The 21,659-nt window shown below is 40.9% G+C and overlaps 1 protein-coding gene, 2 non-coding genes and 1 pseudogene across 3 annotated transcripts in view; 1 reads left to right on the forward strand and 3 right to left on the reverse strand.

The window, feature by feature from the left end:
- Window positions 1-22: 22 nt before the first annotated feature.
- Window positions 23-21,659, forward strand: part of LIN52 (lin-52 DREAM MuvB core complex component) — a 113,218-nt gene continuing 91,581 nt past the window's right edge. Inside the window, exons 1-6 of the mRNA XM_049770284.1 lie at window positions 23-244; window positions 2,437-2,539; window positions 3,258-3,332; window positions 7,962-7,999; window positions 11,847-11,913; window positions 14,996-15,079. Of these exons, the coding sequence (XP_049626241.1) occupies window positions 23-244; window positions 2,437-2,539; window positions 3,258-3,332; window positions 7,962-7,999; window positions 11,847-11,913; window positions 14,996-15,079 (589 nt within the window). The remainder of the gene's footprint in view (window positions 245-2,436; window positions 2,540-3,257; window positions 3,333-7,961; window positions 8,000-11,846; window positions 11,914-14,995; window positions 15,080-21,659) is intronic.
- LOC126005532 (U6 spliceosomal RNA) lies at window positions 6,029-6,135 on the reverse strand. Its single transcript, XR_007494583.1, has one exon. It is a non-coding gene; the product is annotated as a U6 spliceosomal RNA (small nuclear RNA).
- LOC126005405 (U2 spliceosomal RNA) lies at window positions 9,266-9,456 on the reverse strand. The gene has a single exon (XR_007494508.1). It is a non-coding gene; the product is annotated as a U2 spliceosomal RNA (small nuclear RNA).
- LOC126004838 (uncharacterized) lies at window positions 17,629-17,724 on the reverse strand (annotated as a pseudogene).

Genomic DNA, 21,659 nt, shown 5'->3' on the forward strand with positions numbered 1-21,659 from the left:
TCACGGAAGAAGGTAAATAAGAATGTTTGGTGGTGGCCCCACCCACTTCACAGCACGAGAGGCGTGGTTATCTCCAAGGGGCGTGGTTAAGCAAATTTATTCCCCCGGGAGGCGGGGAAAAGAGAAGGTGGAGAGGTGGCGATTGGGCTTCTCCTCGGGGGGCGTGGCCTCGAGCTTCTGCTTTCCCGCCAACCGTTGGTCCCGTCACGTGACATGGGTCGGAAGATGGCGTCGCCCACGGACGGTAAGAGCCGGCTGCGAAGTGCTTCCCATAAGCATCCCGGACTTGTTCGCTCTCCTGCGGATTTCCTCCTCTCCATTTGCTCCCCCCTGGAGCTTTACCTTGTTTTCTTGGCTCCGTCTCCCTCCCTTCCCTTTTAATGTTTTTATCTTGGGGTATGGGTGTGATTGGAGAGCGTCAGGTGCTGAGTTGGCCAGCACATCACCCCACCATATATAAATGTATATATTTATATATATGGGGTATATATACATGCAGCTGATTTTATATATATCGAATATATATAATATATAAGTGTAATATATGAATATGTATAAATATTATATAAATATAATATATAACTATATATTTTTCAAAAGGAAAAAAGGAGAATTGATGATTTTTTTTTTTTTTGGTTTTTGGGCCACACCCGTTTGACGCTCAGGGGTTACTCCTGGCTATGTGCTCAGAAATCGCCCCTGGCTTGGGGGGACCATATGGGACGCCGGGGGATCGAACCGCGGTCCTTCCTTGGCTAGCGCTTGCAAGGCAGACACCTTACCTCCAGCGCCACCTACCCGGCCCCAGAATTGATGATTTAAACATAGTTTTGCACAGGTTGTAACTTTGTTCTTTGTATTGTCTTTCTTCAGGCTGGATGAATGGCCCATTTCTGCTGATAGGTAGTCTAAGATGCAAGTCATCTTGGCGAGATGTAGTGATTTTTGCTTTAAAGAGTATTGGCCTTGCAGGCATTTCTCACTATATATAGTGACTTGAGAAATATATATGTATATATGTATGTTTATATTTATATATATGTATATATACCCAGGCGGGTGGAAGAGGGCACCCATGAGGGGACCCACTCCTGGCAAAAGGGACGGGATCTTCTTCCTGGGCCCTCTCTTCCGTAGTCCTGTGTAGGTGACAGGTTGAAGGATCACGTTGGAGATCTTTCTGAGGGGGAGACAATTAATTCCTTCTTGTGAACTTTTCTTTTCTGAGCTCCTCCAGGTCCCAGAGTCGGTTTTCTTCTCTCCAGAAGCATCAGGAACAATTTCTCTTGAACCCTAGCCAGATTTGGGTCCCTTGATCTCATTCCTGGACCGAACCATCAAGAGAAACATAATTAATTCTCTTGTGTCTTCTCAGAGGGGTGCCTTGGCTCACATAGATGTATAGGGACTTTCTGGTCTTCTCCTGGTTGAAACTTCCAAAAGGGAAAAGGAGAATGGATAGTTTTAACATAGTTTTGCACAAGTTGCAACTTTGTCTTTTGTAAGTAGTGTTTTTTGCTTTAAAGAGTATTGGCGTTGCAGGTATTTCTTAAGTTACTTGAATTTTGTTTCCACTGTTCCCACATTTTTGTTTGTTAGAAATCTTGGAAGCTTATATCAGAAATGAGCACATCGAGACCTGGAAAACTAATTTTGAGTGCTTATTATATAGAAAGCATAAACTAGGTGTTTGGGGGTGGTGGTGAAAGCTTAAGCATGTCAAAGAGTTTTGCAGTTTTAGATCTTTTTTTTTTTTCTTTTGGAGGAGTGGTTACCCTGGGGGAGAACAAGGTCACTTGTGGCCCCGCTCAACCAACAAGGTAGGATTTTGTGCTTGGGCAAATGCATAGCTAGATTAAAATGTCGTGGACCTCCAGGGCTACATCCTGTTATGTGGTGCCAACTATAGAACCTGGGGTATCTTTGCATGCACTTCTATCACTGGTTTTATTTTTGAGCTGTTGGGTGGTACCCAGCAGTCTTCCTGAGAGTGACCTAGAAGTACTCCAGTACTGTTGATGATTCTACCAGATGGCAGCCAAATCAGCTGCATGTAAGGCAAGTGCTTTACCTCCTGTACTGTCTATCTCCTCAGGTATGACTTTAGATGTTGCCTCCTAGAGAGGTAATCCTAGACTACATTATCTGACCTTGCCCCTCACTTAATTCTGACCTTACTCCTCACTTAATTTGCTTAATTAATTCAGTACTTTATTGTGCTGTTAATGAATTCTATCATTGTTTTTTTTTCTGAAATGTTTTCCCTTTCACATTAGATTATAAATCCCACTAGATTATAATCCCAATTTGTTCATAGTTGAATTTCTGGTCTTAGTCCCTCGTAAGCAGTAAGCCTTCAGTTGACATTTACTGAAAGAATGATTATATAGATGCATAAATAATATATTTCAAATTTTACTGAGGCACATATTTTAGAAATTTCTCCCCTCTGATTATGACATGATTGCACTGATTGATGATGACAAGGATTGCACTGATGCTTGGCTGTGGTGCTCACTGGAGGTGGCACTTTTGAGTTGTAGGTGCCATCTTTTAGTTGCTATGTTTGCATACCCTTGGCTACATTGAGATTGGAAAGTCACTCCTAGAGGTGGGACCCACAGATAAAAGAGCTACCAGACATAAACAATAGAGCTGACAGTATTGCATTTGTTCATGTGAGCATCAGGGACTTGGACCTCATACTTTCAAGGCAGGTGCTTAGCACGAAGCCATTTCCTTACCAGTCTTGGATTTGTTTGTTTGTTTGTTTGGGTTCCTACCTGCTATTGCTCTGACCCTCTTGGATGTTTTTTATTTTACTTTTCTTTTTGTTTTGGGAACTACTCCCAGCAATCCTTAGCGCTTATTCCTGGCTCTGCCCTCAGGGATTACTGTACTTAGGGGGACTGTATTGGGTGTTGGGAATCTTACCATTTTTTGTTGTTTGTTTTGTTGAGGGTAGAGTCACTTGGATGATTTTAACTGGCAAAATATATGAGTTAAATTGTTGGTGGGTTTGCTGATACTCCCAACATACAATTACTGCTCCTGTTTTAGAGATCAAAAAAGTAATGCTTGGAGAATAATTATTTGTATAACATCATAGTCTAGTAGTAGCAGTAGTTATAGAATTCAAATCTAGGTCTTCAGGTGAATGTTACAATTTTATACTCTTCACGATTGAAGTGTCATAGGGTAAAAAAAATTAATCTGTTTTGTGTTTTCTTGAATCAACTGAGTGTTTTTGTTCATAGGGACAGATTTGGAAGCATCTTTGCTAAGTTTTGAAAAGCTTGACCGTGCCTCACCAGACCTTTGGCCAGAACAATGTAAGTTTTGAACTTCTTTATATCATCATTTATACAGGAGTACTTTGAGGGAGAATTTAAAATAAAATATATTTGTTGGTGAGGACATTAGCTCATACATACCAAATGGTTCTAAGGGCTTACTTCTGGTCCTGTGCTAGGTATCACTTGATGAACTTGGGGGTTAGTATGGGGTGCTGGGAATTGAACCCAGGTTAGTCAAGTGCAAGACAAACATCCTACTTGCTGTACTATCTCTCTAGCCCCCTAAGAAATACATATATATAACAAATACATATGTATTTGTTTTGTTTTTTTTTGAGGGCTACCCCCAACAATGTTCTGGGCTTACTCCACTCAGGGATCACTCCTGACAGACTTGGGGGGACCATATGGGGTGCTGGGAATTGAACCCAAGTCTGATTCGTAGACTTTCCCAGTGGAAAGTGCCTTTCCCACTATATCTCTCTAGCTTGCAATGTAAAATTTTAAAGGTATGGTTTTTAATGGTTTACCATATGGCTTTTATATAGTTTACAGTATTTTTAATGTTTATGCCTTTGATATACATAATTATTTATTTATTTTTTTGATATACACATTTATTGTACCACCACCATCACCACCAGTGAACTGGAACTCTTCTTACCTCTATTCCTAAATCACATCTAGTTCATCTCTTCCATCCTAACCCACCAATTAATAATCTCAGCTCTGTAGTCAAAGTCCAAGGGTTTCTCATTCAGTACTGTCAGTTCTGTTTTGTTCTTCAAATCCATGTATTCCCTTGAACTCACATCTCGCTTGCTTGTCTGTGTTTCTTTGCTTGACTATTTTTTACTCTTGAGAAATCTTGTTCCTTCTTGAACATGTGCTTCTCTCTCTCTCTCTCTCTCTTTTTTTTTTTTTTTGAGGAGAGAAATCTTTCTAATTGAGTTTCATTAATAATTTTCTTGCTTTACTCACAAAAATGCTGTAAATTCCTTTCCCTTATTTTGTTATTTTTCTTCTTTATTACCACATGTGAGTGAGATCATCTGGGTGTCACTTTCTTCAGACTTATTTTGCTAAACACGATACTGTATGGGGAGGTTTCTGAAGACATTTAGTTATAAGAATGATAAACTGGGGCTGGAGAGATAGCACAGCGGTAGGGCATTTGTCTTGGATACAGCCAATCCAGGACGGATGGTGGTTTGAATCATGGCATCCCATATAGTCCACATGCCTGCCAGGAGTGATTTCTGAGTGCAGAACCAGGAGTAGCCTCTGAGCGCTGGCGGGTGTGACCCAAAAACAAAAACAAAACAGAAAAAAAAAAAGGAAAACTCCCTGAGCACAGAACCAGGAGTAAGCCCTTCAGATAGGCAAATAAATATATCTTTGAATTTATACATATAGACTTTTGTGTATAATGATGAGGCCACATGTACATAACCTATTGATTTTTACTGGTTCTACCTAGTTATGATAAAATACCTACTATTTATTAATGCTCTTTCCATGTTGGTAGGTGTAAATCTACTGCATTTGTTATTTGTACTTTTTGTGCAAATGTGCTATAAATTATGACTTTATGGGCCTGGAGAGATAGCACAGCGGTGTTTGCCTTGCAAGCAGCCGATCCAGGACCATAGGTGGTTGGTTCGAATCCCGGTGTCCCATATGGTCCCCTGTGCCTGCCGGGAGCTATTTCTGAGCAGACAGCCAGGAGTAACCCCTGAGCACCGCAGGGTGTGGCCCAAAAACCAAAAAAAAAAAAAAAAAGAAAAAATTATGACTTTATGCTCTATTTGAAAACAAATAAAACAAATTGAAAACAAATATTGTGTGTGAGAGGGGACCACAACCAACAGTGCTCAGGCCTTACTATTGGCTCTGCACTTAGCGGTCAGGGGACAATATCAGATGATGGAGATTAAACTTTCCTTTCCTCCCTCCCTTCGTTCATCCCCCCTCCTTCCTTCGTTTTTGGGCCACACCTCCGGCTCTCAGGCTCTCATAGCTCTGCACTCAGAAATCACTCCTGGCAGGCTCACGAACCACATGGGATGTTGTGGATCAAACCCAGGTCCATCTCGGGTTGGCTGTATACAAAGCAAACTTCTTACAGCTGTGCTATACTCCAGCCCCTCTTTCTTTTTAATTTTTTTTTTTTTTTTGGTTTTTGGGCCACACCCAGCGGTGCTCAGGGGTTACTTCTGGCTGTCTGCTCAGAAATAGCTCCTGGCAGGCACGGGGGACCATATGGGACACCGGGATTCGAACCAACCACCTTTGGTCCTGGATCGGCTGCTTACAAGGCAAATGCCGCTGTGCTATCTCTCCAGACCCTTTCTTTTAAATTTAAGTTCTTTTTATTTTCCTCCACACTGGCAAAAGTTCTGTAGCTTAAAGTTTTGTAAGCATTTTATTTACTTGTTTGTTTGTTTGTTTATTTATTTTGGTTTTTGGTTCACACCTAGGCCAGAACTCAGGGGTTACTTCTGGCTCTGTGCTCAGATTTGCCCCTGGCAGGCACAGGGGACCATATGCTTATGCCGGGATTTGAACCACCATTCATTCTAGGTTCTCTGCATGCAAGGCAAACGCTCTACCTTTGTGCTATCTCTCCGGCCCCTAGTTTTGAAAATATTTTAACAATCCCCTTCCCCCACTTAGAATTTACAAAGCAAAGGAGAAGTCTGAATTTTCTTTTTTTTTTTTTTTTTTTTTTTTAAAATATGGAACGCTTCACGAATTTGCGTGTCATCCTTGCGCAGGGGCCATGCTAATCTTCTCTGTATCGTTCCAATTTTAGTATATGTGCTGCCGAAGCGAGCACGAGAAGTCTGAATTTTCAATAGTTCCCCATATCCTGTGCTATTTGATCCAAAAACTATATACAAGCTTTTAATCAGTCTCTGTATAGTTACTGTACATGTTAAGAGGAAAGTGGAGGGGCCAGTGAGATAGCATGGAGGTAAGGCGTTTGCCTTTTATGCAGAAGGACAGTGGTTCAAATTCCGGTATCTCATATGGTCCCCCGTGCCTGCCAGGGGCAATTTCTGAGCATAGAGCCAGGAGTAACCCCTGAGTGTTGCCAGGTGTGACCCAAAAACCAAAAAAAAAAAAAAAAAGAGTAAAGTAGCAGGAAGGGGTAGGGAGACTGATGAACCCAAAGAATAAAAACAGAAATTGATTACAATTATCACAAACTGAACTACTCTTAGAGCAATTCTGGCCTTTTTCAGGTGGGAGAGAAAGATGTCTCTCAGGTGGTTCAGTGGCTTCAGATAAAAGTATACTTGACATTCTGGGTGATGGGAATGTGGGGAGGGGATGGCTGCAGGCAGCTGGTGGAGGCTAGAGGAGTTTCTGTTTATAAATAGGGCTTGGATAATCTTTTATCAAAGAGGCCAGGCCCAGAGCCACACCTTGGCTTCTCTGCCTGACCTCTCCACCCACCTACTTCCTCCTGCTGCCTTCTTCTGTAGTGATTTCCACTGATGATAATGGTCAGATTTTTATACGTGCACTTTTTCAAAAATGGCAAAGCTTCTTGTCATACTAGAACTTTTCAACAACACCTTTTTGGGGCCAGAGCAAGACAAACAAACATGCAATGCTCTCGGGAACCAGAGATAAACCTGGGGTTTATCAGAAGCAAAAGTTTATCCTTATTCCAAATGTAAATTATACAAATTTATATATATGGTAAAGATCCTAGCTCCCTTTTACCACACATTTTTTTTTTTTTGTTGTTCTTTTTTTTTTTTTTTTTTCGGGCCACATCCGTTTGGTGCTCAGGGGTTATTCCTGGCTAAGCGCTCAGAAATTGCCCCTGGCTTGGGGAGACCATATGGGACGCCGTTGTCCTGATCCTTCGCTAGTGCTTGCAAGGCAGACATCTTACCTCTAGCACCACCTCGCCGACCCCCCTAGCTGTCTTTTAAATGAGAAAAATTTTCAGCAAAAAGACCCAAAACAAACTGGTCCTAGTTCCTTAAAGTAAAAATATTGATGGGAAAATAGAAATTAATTTTTGTAAGAAAAAAAAGTTAAGCACAAGTCCATGTGCACAAGCACATCTCCCAGGCCACCAAGTTTTCTCTGAGTATCATTTTCTTTGAGATATTTATTTTTTTGTTTTGCTTTGTTTTTGTGCCACAATTGGCAGTATTCAGGGGTTACTCCTGGCTCTGTACTCAGGAATCACTCCTGGTAGATCATGTGGGATGCCGGGGATCAAGGCAAGTTCCATACTTTCTTTACTCTCTCTTTAACCCCAAGAGATATTTTTCATTCAGCCTTCTCAATCTGATTTAAACGGACTTTTTCTTTCTCCTTCCTTCCTTCCTTCCTTCCTTCCTTCCTTCCTTCCTTCCTTCCTTCCTTCCTTCCTTCCTTCCTTCCTTCCTTCCTTCCTTCCTTCCTTCCTTCCTTCCTTCCTTCCTTCCTTCCTTCTTCCCTCCCTCCCTCCCTCCATTCCTCCCTCTCCTTTGCACCTAGTTTCTTTTTTTAGAGCATTTAATATTATATTTAATGATTTGCTCTCTCACTTGTAGACTACATACTCCAGAAGATAAGGCTTTTTTCTTTTAATTCAAATCCTCTGTGGAAATACCAAAATGTTTATTGAATTAATCATGCTATATTTTTCCTGTTTAGTACCAGGAGTTGCTGAATTTGCAGCGTCTTTTAAAAGTGTAAGTAATAATTTATTTCCATTATAAAGTTGATTTTTATTTATTTGAATTAAAACTTTTGTTTGTTTAGAGCTCTATTTGCTAGTGCTCAGGACTTACTCCATTCTCTGCATACAGAGATCACTCCTGATGGGTCTCAGGAGACCATGCAAAGTGTTGGGAGCTGAACCCTAGTTGACTGTCTCAAGTCAAACACCCTGCCTACTGTACCATTGCTCTGTTCTCCATTATAAAGTTTAGTTAGTGTTTTGTTACTGGCCAAATCTCAAATATCTCTTATTTATTTTCGTATAGTTAAAGCCTTCAGTAAAACTTAGAACTGCATCCTTAGAAATCTGTTTATATTATAATTACATTAATTGATTATTAAGTTTTCTTCTGTCCAAATGCTCTATTTTGTCCCTTTTTTGGTGGATGGGGCCAATACCCAGTGATATGCAGGAGTTACTGCTGGCTCTGTACTCAGGAATCACTCCTGAGGCTAAGAGTATCTTGTGGGATGGCAGGAATTGAATCTGGATTAGCCATATGCAAAGCAAATACCCTACCTGCTGTACTGTAGCTCCAGCTCCTGTCTTGGCATTTTAACATTCATTTATTATTCTATTATTATTATTATTATTTTGGTTTTTGGATATTCAGGAGTTACTCCGTGCTCTGTGCTCATAAATTGATCCTGGCAGGCTCAGGGAACCATATTGGATGCCGGGGATCCATCCTGGGTCTGTCCAGGGTCAGCTGCATGCAGGGCAAACCCTCTACCACTGTGCTGCCACTCCAGCCCCTTTTTTATTACCTTTCTCAATTTGGAAGTTTTTAAGGCAAGATAGTTGAAATGTTTAATGAATACTAATATTCTTTTTGACCTATTATTTCAATTTTTTTCTTTTATATGTGATGCCTTTTTTCTGGGCACTTGGTAGGTTTGGGCCGCACCTGGCTGTGCTCAGGGCTTACTCATAGCTCTGCATTCAGGGATCATTCCTGGTAGGGACTGGGAACCATATGCGGTGCCAGGGATTAAACCCAGGTCAGCCATATGCCAGCCAGTTTCCCTATTTGCTGTCCTATTGCTCTGGCTTCATGTGATGCCTAATGGCTTTTTAGATCCTTGGAAGATTCTGAAAATTCTCATTAACTTATCCCAGACCAAAGGAAGATATCCATTAGAACCACAGCTCTTCTACTTCAGGGCAGCAGGCATTCTACTAGGTTTTCTGTGTATATTCTCTCATGTGTTCTCACAGTTAAACATTTTTTTTTTTTTTTTTGTGCACTGTTCCTGGAGCTACTGCAATCCCAGGTCGATGTGTGGAATGGACGGAGTAAGCTCCTATTCCAGTTCCTAGTGCCAAAAATCCATTTAATATATTGTCATTGGATAGACGACGTAACAGATATTAAACTGATAAGAACAGATACCACACTTGATCTTAGCCAAAAGGCCGAGAAGCAATACAGATGAACATCTGATGATTGTTAACTATTAACTTTCATAGTGCTTACCATGTGCCAGTAAATTCTTAACATATATAATGTAATCTTCACAAAACTGTATGAGATCTAGGTATAATTGTTATTCCTAATTTACATTTAATTTATTCCTAATTTACATTAAGGAAATTGACACTGTGAGGTTAACCAAGTGTGATAGACTGTAAGTGGAAAAAATCAGACACTGATTTTTAACTAGTGAACTAGTTAGAGCCTCCCAAGTATTGCCCAGGGGACTGAGGACCACTCCCAGTAATACTTAGCTTAACGCTGCAGGGCAGCTACAGTTGAGTGCTTGGATCCAGAGTGGATCTTATGATGTTGAGCATGTAATCCAGCCCTTTGAGCTATCACTGTGCCCCTATATTCATGCTTTTAACACCATACTTAGAAATATTTGAGCATAATGTTTGAAAGATTTGCAGAAACTTGGAAACCCAAGTCCTCCTGAGTGACAGGACAGGAGTTGACCTCAGGTCTGTTTGAGTCCTAAACCCATATGCTTTCCATGATGCTATTGATGACTGTAGTAATATAGCTCTCAACTGGGCATAGCAAAATAAAACCAAAAGCATAAACAAGTGGGCTGGAGAGATAGCATAGTGGTAGGGCATTTGCCTTGCACGCAGCCAACACTGGAAGGATCTGGATTTGATTTCCGGCATCTAATATGGTCCCCCGAGCCTGCCAAGAGCGATTTTTGTGCACAGAGCCATGAATAACCACTGAGCGCTGTCGGATGTGGCCCAAAAACCAACAAAAAAAGTTAAACAAGTACTTTTATTTATTTATTTTTGTTTTTTGTTTTTTGGGCCACACCCATTTGACGTCAGGGGTTATTCCTGGCTAAGCGCTCAGAAATTGCCCCTGGCTTGAGGGGACCATATGGGACATTGGGGGATTGAACCGCTGTCCTCTAGCGCCACCTCACTGGCCCCTAAACAAGTACTTTTTTTTTTTAATTTTTATTTTGATCATAGTGGCTTACATAACTTTCACATTAATATTTTAGGTACATATTAACATTGAATCAGGGGTATACCCACCACCAAATTTGTCTTCCCCCTTTCCCCCTTCCCTTTCCGCAACCCATATCCCCCACTTTTAAACAACTTTTTTTGGGAGGTCACACTAGGATCACTTCTGGCAATGCTTGGGATCAGATGAGGAGCCAGGGATGGAATCTGAGTGCATGCTAAATGCCCTACCCACTGTACTTTCACTCTGGTACCTAAAAATGTTTTTTAGTTTAAAATAAATCTGACAGAAATCTGAGCAATAGTACAGCAGGTAGGGCATTTGTCTTGCATGTGGCTAACTCGCATTTCATTCCCGGCACTCCTTATAGTCCTTTGAGCACTTCCAGGAGTGATTTCTGATCATAAAGCTAGAAGTAAGCTCTGAGCACTGCCAGGTATTACCCTAAACCCAAAATAAATAAATTTGATTAAATAACTGCACCTTTTCATCTCAGGTCCGTACTTTAAGAGCCCTTTGACATGAAGGTAGAAATGGTGAAATTTTGATTTAATGGCTTCTAGAGGTGATTTATTTATTGTACATTGTGGGGGGGAGAGTCTGGGCCACACACATAATGGTGCTCAACACTTATTCCTGGCTCTCTGTGCTCAGGGATCATTCTTGGCACAGGAGATAAGACCAAATGTGATTCTGTGGATCAAATCTCAGTCTTGTGGTGTTAGGCATGTACCATTCCCACTGAACTCTCTTCTCTGATCCCTCAAGTAATTTCCTTTATGACTATATATATTTGTTATGTATGAAATAGTAACAGTAATCAGGCCTACTTCTTCTAAAATCAGTTTTTATGTTTTAACTTTAAAGCCAAGCAGTTGTATTTTTTTTTGTTTTGTTTTGTTTTGGTTTTTGGGCCACACCCGGTAACGCTCAGGGTTTACTCCTGGCTATGCGCTCAGACACACCTTACCTCTAGCGCCATCACGCTGGCCCCAGCAGTGGTATTTTGTAAGGTGACTGGTATAGCCAAATCTGATGGAATCTGGGTCTTTGAAGTAATAATTTGCCAGTATTTCAAACAAACTCATTTGTAAAACAAACTACTTTTCTTTTAAAGAAGCAAGGATAGGGCCAGAGCAGTGGTACAAGCGGTAGGGCACTTGCCTTGCAAATGCTAACCTAGACTGTGGTTTGATTCCGGAGTCCCATAATGTGCCCTGCTCCCTACCCCTGATTTCTGAGCTCATAGCCAGGAGTAACCCCTGAGTGTCACCAGGTGTGGCCCCAAAACAAGAAAAAACTATATATATATATATATAAGCAAGAGTAGGGCCTCTTTCTGCTCCTTATTTGAATGGATTTTTTTTTCTGACAGCCCATTACTAGCTCTCCACCCAAATGGATGGCTGAAATAGAGCGTGATGACATTGACATGTTGAAAGGTAAGCAGTGTTGGTGACCTCTCACTTGAAACTCCGTTTATGATCCTCCACAAGCCTCCTTTCTCTCTCTTTTTCTTTTCAAGTATTCTCAGCCCCATTGCCTGCTGTTAGGTCACACCGTTTTTTTAATTCTAATACAGACTTCTGCCCTTTCTCCCTCTGCACTTCACATAAGGTTTTTGAAATGTAAATATCCACCGAGGTGGCTTTAACTCCATTAGGTACTTTGCTGTTACTGGATCCTCCCCCTGGCCTGAGGGTGGATTAATTTGGGAATAAAAGTAGTTTTGGTGGGTTCACCACCATGAAAACGGAAGTCTTCTAATCTGAAGTTTTTCACCCTAAGTGTAGCTTGGATTATTAATTCTTCATGGCTACCCAGTTCTAGACTCATTTCCCCATGTTTGAATCACAGCATGTGGAGCTTTTTACCTGTTTAACTATTCTTGGTCACAGTTATTCATGTTTGAATACTTTTTTTTGTACTTTTCCGTGTGTAAAGTTTCTGCCAATTCAAGACTCACTCATAATGAGTTCTTCTGCTAAATTAATTTAATATAATTTTTTTTGAAACTTATAGTGAAAAAAACTCATAAATTTTCTCATTTAATTCTCATAAGGGTGTATAGACTTATATCTAAGGTTAGGAATGGTAATGTCTCAGGGAATTTTAATGTCTTAAAATTTAATTAAGATTTTATTAAAATACAGGGCCTGAGCAATAGTACAGCGGGCAGAACATTTGTCTTGCATGTGACTGACCTGGGTTCGATTCCTGGCGTCCCATATGGCTTCCTGAGCTTGCCAGGAGTAACCCCCTGAGTGTTGCTGGATGTGGCCAAAAACAAAATAAAAAGAATTTTTTTATTAAAAAGAGTATTTAAATACCAGTCATCTAAGTCTACTATGATAACACTATGATACACATTTAGAATTTACTACTGACATAAAATGTTGTCACTGTTGTTAACTGACAGCCTCTTTGTGGGTTATGATCTGTCATTTATTTATTTCTAGCCCTTCAATTTGTCCCATAAAGAATGTTATAAGTAGTGTATATTGTTGTTTGATAAATGACTTAAACTCAGCCATAAAGGTGAAATTTAAATTAAAAACATTAATTTTCCTTGATTTTGTGCTACATTATTTAATTTTTTTATCATCCTTCAAGTAGTGAGATGCATGGTAGTTGGGAAGTAATAGACTAAAATTACGGTTAAAAATCTGGAATTCTTAAGCTGTTTAAGCAGCCGAACAGATCAAGGAAGTCTTTGTATGCCAGATAGAAATAATGAGCAGGATATGATAAGTGGAAGAGAATAACACCTTTATTTGATTTCCAAAGTAATTCATTGTTCTGCAAGAAATGCTTAACTGCAGGTCCCCTCCTCCAACCATGAAAAAATTAAGTCTCAAGGGCATCTTGGGTTCATTGTTCTAATATTTCAGACAGGCATTTTTATGATACCCTGTCGGTATGTTTTTTCCTAAAGAAACGTAATCTTTTTTTTTCTTTTCTAGTTTTTGGTCTATACCTGGCAATACTCCGGGCCCTCTGCATGTAGGGATTACTTCTGGCAGTGCTTAGGGGGCATTCTGGGATGCCAAGGATTGAACTCTGGTCAGTCATCTAGAAAACAAATGCCCTATCTGCTGTTCTAACACTCCAGTCTCTAATTTTTTTTTATTAAGGGATCATGGCACTATGTTTTATGTGATTTGACCTTTGTCTTGAGCCTAAAAGGTGCTGAATGTTACCAAAATGAATGTGTAGGGCTAGTGAGATAATACAGAGAATAGATTGTCTTGCAGGAGACCAAACCAGGTTTGACCCCCAGACTCCCATATAAAATGCTCAGGGATAGAGGAGGAAGCAGGGGCTTGCTGGTGATTTTAAGCTAATCAGGCTGGAGGGCCCAAGGATGTGATGCTTCTTGGGCTCTTTGGGTCCCAGGATACCTGGGCCACCTTAGTGATGCGGGAACTCTAGGATCATACCCAGGAGTGCTCAGGGGATCAGGTGGTACCAGGAATAGAATCCAAGTCACTGTACTATCTCCTAGCCTCATAAGCTTAAAAAATTTTTTTAAATAGAAATTTATCTTGAAGGACAAATTTAGAATAATAGTTAGCCTTATTTTCTAAACTTAGAGAAGTAGGGGAACAGTATATGCTTTATTGCTCTTTTATTATTAATTGAAATAAGAGAGGATTTGTCCAGGGATATAACCCTATATGTAGTAGAGTTCATGCCTCATATATATGAAGAAGCCATGGACTTCGTGACTTTTGACTTCTTTTTTTAATTTTTTTTGTTTGTTTGTTTTTTGGGCCACACCCATTTGATGCTCAGGGGTTACTATTCCTGGCTAAGCATTCAGAAATTGTCCCTGGCTTGGGGGACCATATGGGACACTGGGGGATCGAACTGCAGTCCTTCCTTGGCTAGCACTTGCAAGCAGACATCTTACCTCTAGCGCCACCTCGCCAGCCCCATGGACTTCTTAACTTTTGATACTACTATCTTCTCTCAAAAAAAACAAAAAACAATTGAAGAAGAAATGAAAGAAAAAAAGAATGAGGACTTAAGTAATAGAAACCATGCATATTTTCAAGACAGAGCTCTATCAGAGATAGAGCAGCAGTGGAAAAATCAGTATGTATACTTATGTGTAGGGGAATGGGGAGTGATTGAATGAGAAGAAACTTAATTTTACTCTTTACTCATTTATTAGGAATTAAGCTTGAAAACTTTGACAATAAATTTTCCAAACTCATATGTTATTATTAGAAAACAGAAGGAAGAAATGGCATTGAAATAAACAATTGTTATAATGTACTACAATCGGGGGACTTATGGACAAAGTAATTGTACATGGGTTCTGCCTTATTTTTCTTAATGTTCTTTGACTGTAAGTTCAATATTTAGGCATCAGCAAGGGGATTTCTTTTGAGAACTCTGTTTATGGGCGATTGTCCTTCCACTGTAACTTTACCTTCTCCTCTTTGCATCATTGTTCTCATAATTAAAAAAAATTAATAAAAATATTATTAAAAAAAGAAATAAACGATTGTGTTTCAGAACTGGGGAGTCTCACCACAGCTAATTTGATGGAGAAAGTACGAGGCCTACAGAACCTTGCCTATCAACTGGGGCTAGATGAGTGTAAGTACCAGATCACATTTATTTGTGTTTCCTGGTTAATATTTTATGCTTCCTAGAAGTTAGCATTCTCTCATGATAAGAGAGTTTGCTGGAATAATTGCATAATTTACTATGTAATGTTCTTTTATTTGGTATAGTAATTGGCTTTGAGTCATTGAATGCCAAAACAAACCAGCTTAAGTAAAAGTGGGTCTTGATTGTAGATATAAATTTTTCTACTCTGGAGAAGCCCCTCCTCTGGCTTAAATATGTATATCCTCTTTTTCTCTCCTCCCACACTTCTCTAAGTAAATTTCTCTCCACAAAAAATTTTTCTTCACCAAATAAACCTCCAAACATTCAAATATAAAATTTCTTTTTTTTTTCTGGTCACTAGGAGGGACAGTTAGTCCACACCACCAGCAATGCTCAGAGACTGTTCTTGCACTGTGTTTAGGAATGACCCCTGGCAGTGCTTGGGAAACAAATTCTTTTTTTTTTTTTTTGGTTTGGGCCACACCCAGTAACTCTCAGGGGTTACTCCTGGCTATGCGCTCAGAAGTTGCTCCTGGCTTGGGGGACCATACAGGACGCCGGGGGATTGAACTTCGGTCTGTCCAAGGCTAGCGCAGGCAAGGCAGGCACCTTACGTCTAGCGCCACCGCCCGGCCCCGGGAAACAAATTCTGTTTGGTGCTGAGAATTCAACCTGGGATTAGTGGGATGCAAGTCACATGCCTTAACCCTTATACTGTCTCTCTAGCTCTAGAAACAGGAGTAGCTTTGAACCTGCCCAGATCCTTGATACTTCTTTCCCCTCCCACACCCCCATTCCCACCAGCCTTCTAAGCAGTGCTCAGGATTTTTTGAGGCCACTGGGTGGGCTTGATGGCTCAGTGCTTGGCGGGGAAGGAGGCAGTGTGGTTACTGGAGACTGAACTTCAAATCAGGGCCTTGCTCACACTAGTCATGAATTCCATCCCTTTGTGAGACCTCCTCAGCCTTCAAATTCATGACACTTAATGATGTTATTGGGGTGTCGCATTTTTTTTTTTTTTTGTTTTACATCTTAAGGCTCAGCTTTACTGATGTTATAGTCTTGCTCTGTGATCTGTAACTGGGGAAGGTTGCCAAGAGCATCTCCAGCTTATGAGTCTTTAAATGTCACTACTTTAAATGTCACTACTGGAGCAGATAGGGCCCTTGCCTTGCATGTGGTTCAATCTGGCATCCCATATGGTCTTCAGAGCACTGCTAGGAGTAATCTCTGATAATCACTGGGTTTGGTCCCAAAACCAAAAAAAAAAAAAAATACTACTAAGGGAAGACCATATTTTCTAAAAGTTCTTAAAGAAAGATCTTAGGGAGGATTCTGCTTAATTTGGTTTCAAGTACCTGTCCCAGAACTGGTTTCTGATCAGGGAGCACTTGGGCTCCTGACACATCATGATAACTCAGTGGGATGAATATATGCTTCCCCTTCAGGAGGCCTGAGTTTGATCCTTCACACACTGCCCTAAGTGACCCAAGCACTACTAGGTGTGGCCTCAAAACCAAGAAAACAAAACCCCAAAAGACTCATCACATAAAATGGGAGGGGAGGTCTGGTTCCTTAATGGAACAGATACATGGCGTATCAAGAACTCATGCTCCTATGAGTCATACTTAAAAATTCTCATTTAGGGGCAGGACCAGATTGGACTGAGACTGGACTGGCGGACACCCAGTTTGGACTGTGCCACCCCAGGCTCTGTGTTGCTTTACTGTATTGAGCAACTCCAGCCCTCCTGACTTGGGATGGTAGTGTGCCAGCCCAATAATGGGGAAGAGTGCACTTCAACTTGGCTTTACTCTTTCATCCGCATGGAAACTTGTATCTCGTTTGCCAATGGGAACTGCCACTCCTGGTTGCTATGGAAATAGCAGCCAATGGACACCTCCCAAAGCCGGTTTACGTTTTAGTTGCCATGGGAACCTAGTAACAGGTTCTTTGCCCTCCCTGGCCTCTACTGTGGAGCAGGGCTGTGGGGGGGCGGTGGATTGAAGCCAGGCCCCACTTTTTTGGTCCTTGCTTCAGAGGGGATCCGGGTTGCACCTTGGGATTGAGTATCTATTCACATACCCCATACTGTGGGTACCAGGGAGGTGCCTGGGTTTGGGGGAGAGGGGACTGGGCAGACCAAAGGCCATAGGGAGAGGATCCTGGGGGTCACAAAGGTTTGAGGATGGGCCCGCTTGGGGGAGGGGAGGAGGCAGCCCGGCAAGAGACTAGAGTAGGACCCAGCCAGGCTGGGCCATGGGCCTCTCTGTACAATATCATTTGCTATAAAACTCAAAATCTTCCAGAAAAAAATAAAGCTCATTTATAAGGTTAGAGAGATAATTTAGTGGATGACTTGCATCAGCTGGCCGGGGTTCAATTCCCGACATCCAGTATGGTCCCCTGAACTCCTCCAGAAGTAATTCCTGAGTGCAGAGCCAGGCATAGCCCCTCCCTGAACTTTTCCAAGTGTGACCTCCAAATAAAACAAACAGTACCTATTTATTCTTGTTCTTTTATTCATATATTTATTTAAATATGGATGCTTCACGAATTTGCGTGTCATTCTTGCGCAGGGGCCATGCTAATCTTCTCTGTTTTAATATATGTGCTGCCGAAACGAGCACTATATATTTTATTTCTGTGGAAACCCTACCGGACAGTTATCCGCATCCGATAGTACTCAGGCCTGGTGGTGTTCCAGGTGCATAGCATGTTCTCCACCATTTTGTCACATCCTTGGCCCTCTTCTTTTTTAGTTGAAATTATTTTTTAGGGCCTGAATAATAGTAGTGGATAGTGCATTTACCTTGCACACAATTGACGGAGGTTTGATCTTCGGTACCCCCTATAGTCCCTTGTGCATCTCCAGGAATAATTCTTGAGCACTGCTGTTATGGCCTCAAAACAACAAAAAATTTATAAAATATTTTCTCATATATTAATTTTAAGATTGGAAAAATAATAGAAATTTTTGTAATTGGAAGAGATTTTTTTTTTTTGGTTTTTGGGCCACACCCTGTGACGCTCAGGGGTTACTTCTGGCTATGCGCTCAGAAGTTGCTCCTGGCTTCTTGGGGGAACCATACGGGACGCCAGGGGATCGAACCTTGGTCCGTCCTAGGCTAGCGCAAGCAAGGCAGGCACCTTACCTCCAGCGCCACCGCCCGGCCCCTATTGGAAGAGATTAAACCATACAGTAGGTAGGGCTTTGTTCTCAATTATCCTGAGACTTATAGATTGACAGAAAAGAAAGATTGCTTTACCATATAATTTTCTTCAAGTTTTCTACCTCTTTGAGCAATCCTAAAAAAGTAATTTTATAAATTATTTTTGATTTTTTGTTTGTTTTTTGTTTGTTTTTGGTTTTTGGGCCACACCTGGCAGCGCTCAGGGGTTACTCCTGGCTGTCTGCTCAGAAATAACTCCTGGCAGGCACGGGGGACCATATGGGACACCAGGATTCGAACCGACAACCTTAGGTCCTGGATCGGCTGCTTGCAAGGCAAACGCCGCTGTGCTATTTCTCCGGGCCCTATTTTTGATATTTTTAAAAATTATTTTTGGCTGAGCATAGAGTCGATTTGTTCATATCATTGATTTAAGTTCCTATCAAATATTTTTTAAACCTTATTTATTGATTGATTCATTGATTGATTGGTTTCTAGACCATACCCAGCGGATCTCAGGGGTTCTCCCGGCTCTGCATTCATAAATCGCCGCTGGCACACTGAGGGCCCATATGGATGCCAGAAATCGAACTGGGTCCCTCCCTGGTTGGCTGCATGCAAGGCCCTACCTCTGTGCTATCTCTCGGGCCCCAGTTACTGCCAAATTTAACACTATGAAAGTTAATTTAAATTTCTCTAATTTTGGAGTAATTATAACTTTTTTTTACTTCTCTATCTCTTGTTTCTTTTATTATAGTTATGATTTTATTTATTTATTTATTTTTTTGTGGTTTTTGGGTCACACCCAGCAGTGCTCAGGGGTTATTCCTGGCTCCAGGCTCAGAAATTGCTCCTGACAGGCACGGGGGACCATATGGGACACCAGGATTCGAACTGATGACCTCCTGCATGAAAGGCAAGCGCCTTACCTCCATGCTATCTCTCCGGCCTGATTTGATTTTTTTAACCAAGGAAAGATTTAATTATTTTTACCCTCTCTTCCTTCCCTTTGTTATAGTGTTAATGACAAGAAGTTAAATATACTTGGTCATGGAGTCACACACATTTTTATTTGTCCTGTTAACACATATTAGTCTTATTACTTGCTAGGGGTTGCACACTTTTTCACTTATGGGAACACACATTCAGTTATGGTGTGCCGGAGATTGCACATTTTGTGGTGGCAATTAGGAGTCACAAACGGTGCTATTCCCAGGATTGCACTCGGCACACTAGATTTGAACTTGTAATTTCATTCCTATAAGGCAGGTGCTCTACCTCTCAGCTATCCCTCATCCTCCTAAGATAGTAGTAAGACCAAAAATAAATTTAAAGTTTTATTAGATAAATTTGCTTAGAGGTGTATGTAGGATAAAGAAAGACAAAGAGATAAGTTTTCAACAGAGAGGGTTGGAGAGATAATACAGAGGTGAGGGCATTTGTCTTGCATATGGCCAACCTTTTTTTCAATCTTTGGAAATTCATATCATCCCAAGTTCTGCCAGGGGTCATTCCAGAGCCAGGAATAATCACCAAGCACTGCCTGATGTGGCTCTGAACCTACAACCCTCCAAAGGGAAAGAACACAGGTTTTTCCAGAAGGGAAAAAAACTAACAATATGATAGGTCAAGGTGCAAGTGAATTTCCAAGGTGGAAAATGTGCCCCAAGATAGCCTTTGTTTGTTTTTATTATTTTCATGAATCAAGTTGCTAAAAACAACAGGCCATTTTGAGATAGGTTACTAGATGCTCTGCATTCATTCATTATTATCTAATGCCTCTGTACTAGTTGTTTATTTCTTGTGATTAAAGTTATGTCAGCAGAATTACTAATTACCATGTATATCATACACCTCCAGGGCTTATAATGAAAAGATAAACCTGTGATTATTAAATTCTTGAATGTGAGGCTTGTATAGTTTAGAACTTGTGTCTGCTTTTGGCTCTGGATAATAAATGTTGAATGATCACAATGACTAACTTTTATCTCTGTCAATTTTTAAATGAAATAAATTTTATGCTTGTTAAATTAAGATATCATATTACCAAATGTATTTATCAACAGCATTCTATAGTTAGTTATACTGAGATTGCTATGTTCCTTCTTTTTTTTTTTTTTTTTTTTTTTTTTTTTGGTTTTTGGGCCACACCCGGTAACGCTCAGGGGTTACTCCTGGCTATGCGCTCAGAAGTCGCTCCTGGCTTGGGGGACCATATATGGGACGCCGGGGGATCGAACCGCGGTCCGTCTCCTAGGCTAGCGCAGGTAAGGCAGGCACCTTACCTCGAGCGCCACCGCCCGGCCCGCTATGTTCCTTCTTATTACTTTTTCCCCCCTTCCCTGTCCTCTGTTGCTGTTGTCATTGTGGCAGTTTGGGTCACACACACTTGGTTGTGGTGCTCATGGGGAGTCACACATCCAGTTGCAGTGCTTGCTGGGGTTATACTCATTTAGTTGTGATGAGGTGTTGCCAGTGTTTGCTTACATGTATGCTCGCTGGAAGTTAAACTGCTGGCTGTGGTGTGCATGTTTCTTTAGATGCAGTGCTGGCTGGGGGTTGTAAACTTTAGGTGTTTACTTACATGTGGCATCTTTTTCTGGTTTCCTATCAAGAAACACAATGAAATAACCTCCTTAGTATTTATTATGGAAACATTTAAAAGATACCAAAGAGGGGCCCGGAGAGATAGCACAGCGGTGTTTGCCTTGCAAGCAGCCAATCCAGGACCAAAGGTGGTTGGTTCGAATCCCGGTGTCCCATATTGTCCCCCGTGCCTGCCAGGAGCTATTTCTGAGCAGACAGCCAGGAGTCACCCCTGAGCACCGCTGGGTGTGGCCCAAAAAACCAAAAAAAAAAAAAAAAAAAAAAAAAGATACCGAAGAACAGAACAGAGACTAGAAGAAGCGGCCTCATGTTATCCATGATTAGTGTAAAGTGAACCTTTTTTCACTTATATTAATTTTGCATAATGAATTAGGATTTTGTGGGGGCACACTTGCTGTGCTCCAAGTTGACTCCTGGCTGTGTGATGAGGGATCATTCCTGTCTGTACTTGTAGGACTATATATCATGCTTCTGTAGTATACAAAGCAAGCCCCTAAATCTCCAGCCCTTCATAATTATTTAAAGTCAAATCTCAGGCTTCATGTTACCAAATAGCATCCTTTTTTTTTTTTTTTTTTTTTAACGAAAGATACAGGAAACTGAATCTGGTTTCAATCTTGGCACCACATGGTTTCCTGAGCACCACTAGCTGTGATCTGGTAGCCTGATAGCTATCATCTTTTGGAGAAATTCACCTCCCCCAATAAAATGAAGTAAATAAATAAGAACTTGATTTCTTTATCCTGCTGAGAAAATGTAATTTGCTTAATATAATTATATAGACA

The sequence above is a fragment of the Suncus etruscus genome, chromosome 3 (assembly GCF_024139225.1).
Source record: "Suncus etruscus isolate mSunEtr1 chromosome 3, mSunEtr1.pri.cur, whole genome shotgun sequence".
Taxonomy (NCBI): Eukaryota; Metazoa; Chordata; class Mammalia; order Eulipotyphla; family Soricidae; genus Suncus; species Suncus etruscus.